Genomic DNA, 7,479 nt, shown 5'->3' on the forward strand with positions numbered 1-7,479 from the left:
TCGCTATTTGTTGTAACGTTATAGCGTTATAGCGCGCTAAAAAGTTATGGAACTAGCGGCAGCCTAGGAGTCCCCGATTCCAACCTAGCTCAACTCAACGCCAGGTCGGCAACCAACAATCGCCACTTTCGACTCCCCAAACGCCGCGGCGGTGGCGGCTACAACAACAACGCCACTCTCCACCACCTCTGCCCGGCCGCCTCCGCATAACACGTCCCGACCAGAATCACCAGGAGGACGTGCGTCTCGACCAGGAGCTCGATCTGACGCCGTTCTTTGCCTCTAGGCTACCACCTCTTGCGCAACACGCAACAACCAATTTTTAGGTTATTGAATCCTTGATATACATGCTATACTTGTCAATTTTCAATTTTTTGCGAAACACTATTTTGAAAAATAGCGTGCTATTAGCACATTATAACTTGCATAGCATTTAGAAAAAGACCACGCTATTTTATTTAGCACGTTTTTTTATCCTTGGTATATATTAGCTGTGTTTATCAATTAATGTCTATCTTCTTTAAAAAAGAACACATGCCATGGTATTCGATATTTTCTTATGGAGAGAAACTTGGGGGAGGAAGTGGATGTACAATCCCACTGGCCTTGGATCAAAAATATTGTAAATAATTGCTGATAGGGTGCTTGTTGGTGACTGAGCAATTTGGTAAGTGCACACTGGCGCCATCGGTCCATGTTGGTAGATAGGCATGATGGATGAAGGAAGGGAGCGAGGGGCATCTGCCACCCACTCATTGTTGCAATCATACCACAAACACCATTTCTCTTTTTTTTTTGGAAACGAGGCATCATCCTCCAACCCCCATATCTCTCTCTCTCTCTCTCTCTCTCTCTCTCTCTCTCTCTCTCTCTCTCTCTCTCTCTCTCTCTCTGAGCTAGCACACCAGAAAACCAGGAAAGAGGAAAGCTGGACAGCTCAATTTCTCCTTCCTCCCTTCACATACATATCTCTCTCTATCGATCAAACCTACACACACAAACAGAGAGAGACTAGAGAGAGGGAGAGAGAACCTGCAGAATATAAGTAGTAGTACATGTATACCTAGCTAGCCTCGTCTCCACATCTCTCTCTAGCCTTTCGTCTTCTCGTTGGTTTCTCGTAGACTGTTCTTTGCACAGAGAGAGTGGCGAGGCCGATCGACGACGGCGGTGGAATCCATCTGAAGGAATGTCGGCCGGGCAGATCGCACCGGCAGATCAAGTGTGCTACGTGCACTGCAACTTCTGCAACACAGTGCTTGCGGTAAGATATATGCGTGTTTTTACCTGCATACATGATCTCTCTCTCTCTCTCTCTCTCTCTCTCTCTCTCTCTCTCTCTCTCTCTCTCTCTCTCTCTCTCTCTCTCTCTCTCTCTCCCCCCTATCTAGATCTGCCTTCAACAGAGATTTTCACCAGGTTGATCAATCGATGGATTTGGTCAATTTTCCTAGATTCGCTAGTACCTGATTAAAGAGGGTTGATGTTCCTTTTTGTTCTTGCTAATTTGGTTGGCATAGTGTCTCAACCAAAGAAGTAACGGAAATATCCAGTCAAAAAAACATGAATCATTTCTCGTTTCTTTTGCCAGAATACCTTTTTGAAATATTAACTTCAGTTCCAAAAGAACATTTCATTTGAGGTTGGCTGGTGCATTTCTGGAAAATTCACAGAACTATTTCCCAGTTTTGTACTTTCAGAGAAAAAATTGGCCTTCTTTCTATTATATTTGCCTGAAGCATACATAATTCAGCATCTTTCTCGTTTATACACCATGTGTAAATCACTGGGTTTTAATACACTTGAAATAATGGAGAACAGTACTGCCTCAATCAAACACAACCAAAATATTATACACATATGCATGTGCCAAAATTTATGTTACTTAAATAATATAGTGTTAATGAAGTTAAGTTTGTTGATTGATCCCTTCTTCTTCTACAATTTTAGCTGAAAGGCTTTAATTCCTTTCTCTGACTTCGCTTTGGTCCCATGATAAGTTACATGCTTGCATATCCTCACATTTATACCCTAACATGGTCCTAGATCTCAAGAGGATTAGTAAGTACCATGCATGTTTAACACATTTTATTTTGACAAGATATTTCCAAGAAATCAATAGGTGTCATGTTCAAATAAAGTGATACCTGCATAATACGCAATTTAGGTTCTATACTCTGAACTGGTTGTAGATTTTACATGTATCATTTGAGTTGACATTAACATGGAATAATAAAAATTATTCTGCTGTTTTGAAGCCTCTCATGGAATTAATTAAAACTCATCGTCCTAGTTTTCCTGCTGAATTGTTTTGTTAGTTTCATGTAGTGCAAATGATCTTTAACAATATTCAGATGGAGACTCTGACAAGAAATGAAAACCATTTGAATTTGAGTAAAAATAAAATTTCTAAAGATACTTTTTTGATCTTGCATGATAAGCTATACTTATCACTTATCAGTCAAAATACCCCTGCTCTTCTTTTAATTTCATAACATTCATCAGCATAAATGACTTTTGAGTTCATTTGAGCGCCAGGTAACTCCCTCCTCTTTTTTTGTTCTCGTGATGATTAATCATCTTGATTTTTTCCTTTTAATTATTTCATGAAAAACTCATTAGGCAGGAAAATTCGTAGTTGGATTTTTTGGCGATGACTACTCGCTCAATCAAATATTACTACCCAAGCATGCCCCCAGTCCTTCCACCCACAGTAACTGCATAAACTGTTGGGAAGTATTACATCTTTATCAACTTTTCCATGAAGATCTTGATGTGTTTTTTTTTGCGGGTATGAAGATCCTAATGTTAACTGGTCATCACTGTTTAGCTTTAAGATCCTTATGTTTACCTTTAGCAGGATCATGCATCGATCAAACTACCTAGTTAGTTGATGTGAGGCATGTCCTTGCAACTTCTTTTATGATTTATTTAAGCTGACATGAACGAAATAAATAGTTAACCGGTACAGCCAGTCATTTCATGTACGATCTCACAGCTAATTAACAAATGATCGCACGAAGCTAATTAATCAAAGAACTAGCACGTACATAATCAACCAGTTGGTAAGCAGTGAACAGAATTCCAATTTGTTACTTGCCACCTAGGTACAGAATGAAATTATCAAGGATTTCCTTGCAAAGATCAGTAGCATAGAACCCTCTAATCATGGATAAAAATGCAATAACTTTCCAGTAATTAATCAAGTCTACTCGCATAATTTAATTACATGGCAAGTTACCTTTAAAACTAGTAACTGTGAGATAAACTCAAGAGAAATTGTTCAGCTGGAGCCTCCCACTACAGCTTATATTTATGAGAGTCTGCAGAGTATATATGCTGGATCTTGTCCACGCATGTGAGAGTGTGTGAAGTGGGCTCTGCATGAAGTGTCACTGTCTGCTGCATCTTTTCCTTAGTGTAGGGGACAAACACACACTCAAAGTACATCTCAGTTGCGCTCATGAAATGTACACATGTAGTTTACCATACCACTAACAGACATGCATGACAGGGTTAATTATGCTGGCACATTATGCAGTTTATCCCTCTTGGCCATTTGTGTGTGTATGTGCATGGGCTAAAACACACACATACATAATCATTGGTAGTACGGGACATGCATGGGCTTGTTTATCAATTATTTTTCTTATGGGAGTGTGTGCCAAGAAGGAGATGAAAAAGAATGAGAGTGACCAGCCATGATTCTCAATATCTCAGATGTTGTCAGCCATTGGTGTGCTACCAAAAGGTGAAAGAAAAAGGGGATCCAATATATATAGTTCAGGCCAGCCTCCGATAAAAGTCATATATTGGAGGAGCATGCATGCAGCTGCTGCAGCTGGTTAAAGTAGAAACATGCAGCAAAGTGAGAGATGCAAGAAACAAAGCTATACCTGGTCTGAATCGAACCACATACCTTTCCAATCTACCTTGATCTTTGATTTCCTCACCCATGTCTGAATATGTCCTTTTGCTGCTTGAACATGGCCTGGGTTTCTGCCTTTCTGGGCTTGTACTCATTTCTTGGAATTGATGTCTACTGACTAATTGTGGTTAGTTAACCATTGGTTAATTTGGTCTTTCTTATTTATTTGTATGCAGGTGAGTGTCCCGGGGAACAGCATGCTTACCATAGTAACCGTTCGGTGTGGGCACTGCACAAATCTACTGTCAGTGAACCTGAGAGGAGTGATGCACTCACAAGTCCCTCCTGCAACACAAGATCACCATCTTCAGGTTCATCATGGACAACTCATGTATATACATACATCTAAACCATATGCTAATTGCGTATTAACTTACATAAAATCGTCTATACTAAAAAAAGCAAGAGTTAGGGGTTTGCAACAAACTATCTTAGCCATCCAATCCGATGTAACAGATCGAGAGATTTAACTTTAATCTGTAGAAAGTATAGCTCAATTGCACAATCAATCCCCTAATGCCACTATACTTAATATACCTTCCATATCCACTCTTCTAAAAGAGAGATCATCAGCTCAGTGTATGCATTTCAATACTTAGTTGCTATCGTGATAATTATCTTGAGTGTGGCGTTTTGGCTCCGAGGCTCTAGTGATCTGAATATTTTTAAAATGAATAAAACTCATATTTGCTTGCCACATTTTTCAATCATAGCTAAAAGACATGTACATGAATATTAGTACCACATAATGGAGATCTATATGTACTTGTATATATTTTTCAGAATATTTTGAATTTTAAATTGTATATTGTTAACCTAGCTCTAGGAGCTCCGGATCTAAAAGGACTATTCATAGCTTGGAATTGACCAAGCACATATATTGTCATCCATATATCAATCGTCCTAGCTAGTACGAGTAATCATCAAACAAGACAAACATATACTAATTGCGATGTATCAATGAATGCATGCCCGCCATGCTCCTATAGCTTTCTTTCTGTAGCATAAAAAAGGCTACACGGCACACAGTGCACTCATAAGTCACATCCATGTCTTCTTTGAATAGTATGCACACTTAGTACAAAATAACCACACCTCTCCCTATGCGCGGTGCAAATTAATAACTTCAAATTAACCTCTTGTGTCTATACAATTGTATAAATACATCTAAATTTAGATTAATCTGCGACATTCTTTTCGGATAGAGAGATAATATCTTACTCTTATTCCTCAAAAAAAAAAAATCTTACTCTTGCATAATACCACCAGGAGAATGTGAGCAGGGTGAGCATCAATGGCTTCATGAGTGATCAAGCAGCTGGCGTTGCCCATTCAGATGATCAGTTGGGTGGTTCTTCTTCGTCGACGAACAAACTCCGGCTGCCCATGATGATGTTCTCTCAGCAGAACGACCTGCTGCACGAACAAACGCTGCACGCACGCCGTAAGTGGCATGCATACGCACGAGTGAACTAATTAATAAGATTATTATTTGGTCTTAGACATAAACATGAGATATATATGCTACATCTGTGCCTATAATGCATGCATGCAATGATTAATATTAATCAAAAAAAAATCTTTGCAATGATCCAGCAGCCCCGGAGAAGAGGCAGCGTGTTCCATCTGCGTATAACAGATTCATCAAGTAAGCATATATATTTCTCGTTGGAAACAAATTTACTAGTAGTGGTCTTCACAGAAACATTCATTCCCATTGTGTGCAAAACCTAATTTCTGATGATCGACCAGGGAAGAGATTCGAAGGATCAAAGCAAACAACCCCGACATTAGCCACCGGGAAGCCTTCAGCACAGCGGCAAAGAACGTACGTAACCATGCATGCATATGATTTTTGACATAGTTTTGTTATATATGTGTGAGGAAATGAAGAAATTTTCCTAGGGAAGCTGTATGCATGATGTGATTACTTAGCTAATTCGCATTGCTTCACACTTATTTTCCGTGCAATGCAGTGGGCACATTACCCTAACATCCATTTCGGGCTACACCCTGGCCGCGATGGTGGCAGCAAGAAGCTCGCCGTCGATGTCGACGCACCAGCTGCAAAGAAGATCCATGCTAGTTTCTGCTCATAGAAATAACGTACCGATGTAAATGTAGTCCAAGCAAGGAGGGCCAACTGTATCTACATATATATATCGTGCATACGTATACTGGTACAATTGTGAGTACACATATACGTACGATTGAGACCATATAAAGAAGCAAAGAAGAAGTGGGTACAAATACATATTCGTACCTTGAGCTTAATTTGTACGTACATATACACACATAACATATATGTGTGGATGATTTATATGCCGCTAGCAGGTGAACTTGTGGCCTGGCTAGCTCGGTGCATGCATGAATGTTCAGATGGAAAATGGAAATATGGAATGAGCGTGATGTTGAGTAGTATGATGCATGTCTCCTAAATAAAAGAATTGGTAGAGTAGTCAAAAGGGCGACCAATAAGCATGCATGTCATGGCTTCTTTGTGCCATAACCAAGTTAATTAAGCTACTAGTTCTTGCTGATACATAGTAACACAGATGGAAGAAGAGAGGGCCGGGGAATTGAATCCTATATAACTAAGAAGTTCATCCCCACTATCCTATTTCTCTTAACATGCAACTATGCCACATCAGCAGGCCCACCACTAACTTATTTCTTCTCTAAGTATGCAAGCAATTTCTGTTACTTAATTTTTCATTTCCTCTGCTTAAGAATCTTCCAGCGCATAACCTTCCAGGCCACTCAGTCCTGCTCATCAATTTCAAATTTATTTCTGCTTCTATTCACAAGTCTTCGCCTGTGCCTCTTCCCCTCCTTGCCGTTACCTTTCTCTACTTGCTTTGTGTCTTCTCTTCTTCTCTCTTCAACCTATAAGACTACCTTTCCGACCTTCACTTTGACACCTGCCTCCAGTCCCAACGCAAATGCTACCGTCTGTTTCATCCTACCGTGAATGACTCAAGTAGCATGTGCTCATGGTAGATTGCCACAGCAAGAAGATCCAAGAAGGTCCTGCTCAATGGCCTGTACTTCTGATTGGATCATAAACCTTCCTCTTGAACTGAAGTAATGGAGATAAGAGCAAATTCGTCTGGAATCTGGCGTGGTCCTGCTCCTATGGTTGGTAATCTCCAGATATGCCTTCTCCTCCTATCTTTCTCTTCATGTTTTCAGCTTGGTAAGTGCTTGATGAAATTCCAAAGCGAGCATCTGTTGAGGTCTTGCGCCTTCCTGCAGTAGACAACTTTTAAAGTAAAAAGAGTTATCCTTTTTGGTCCGGGTTCACTTAGTGTGTATCTGTCAAAGAAAAAAAAATCACTTAGTAGTTGAATCTTATGAGGGTTTCCAATTAATTATAGGCTTATTGCATTTCTTCTCTTACCTGCAGGCTACAGGTACAAACAGTAGGCTGCAGTCCTTGAAGTTACCAGATTGGTATGAATGATTATTGGTGCTAACTATATGACTATATGTTTGCACTTTTATTTTCATACAAGGTAAACAAACGGTGTGTTGTGCTCAAGTTAAGGGAG

The 7,479-nt window shown here is 39.9% G+C and overlaps 1 protein-coding gene across 2 annotated transcripts; it reads left to right on the plus strand.

The window, feature by feature from the left end:
- Positions 1–828: 828 nt before the first annotated feature.
- LOC127298536 (protein YABBY 6) lies at positions 829–6,349 on the plus strand. Of its 2 annotated transcripts, none has more exons than XM_051328386.2 (6): positions 829–1,264; positions 4,105–4,239; positions 5,198–5,372; positions 5,525–5,576; positions 5,681–5,756; positions 5,905–6,349. In XM_051328386.2, the coding sequence occupies exons 1-6, from the start codon at positions 1,190–1,192 to the stop codon at positions 6,025–6,027; spliced, it is 636 nt and encodes a 211-aa protein (XP_051184346.1). In that variant the 5' UTR covers positions 829–1,189; the 3' UTR covers positions 6,028–6,349. The 2 variants fall into 2 exon arrangements, with proteins under 2 accessions (XP_051184346.1, XP_051184347.1); XM_051328387.2 differs by having other exon boundaries at positions 830–1,264; positions 5,528–5,576.
- The last annotated feature ends 1,130 nt before the right edge of the window (positions 6,350–7,479 follow it).

This window comes from Lolium perenne, chromosome 5 (genome assembly GCF_019359855.2).
Source record: "Lolium perenne isolate Kyuss_39 chromosome 5, Kyuss_2.0, whole genome shotgun sequence".
In the NCBI taxonomy this organism is placed as follows: Eukaryota; Viridiplantae; Streptophyta; class Magnoliopsida; order Poales; family Poaceae; genus Lolium; species Lolium perenne.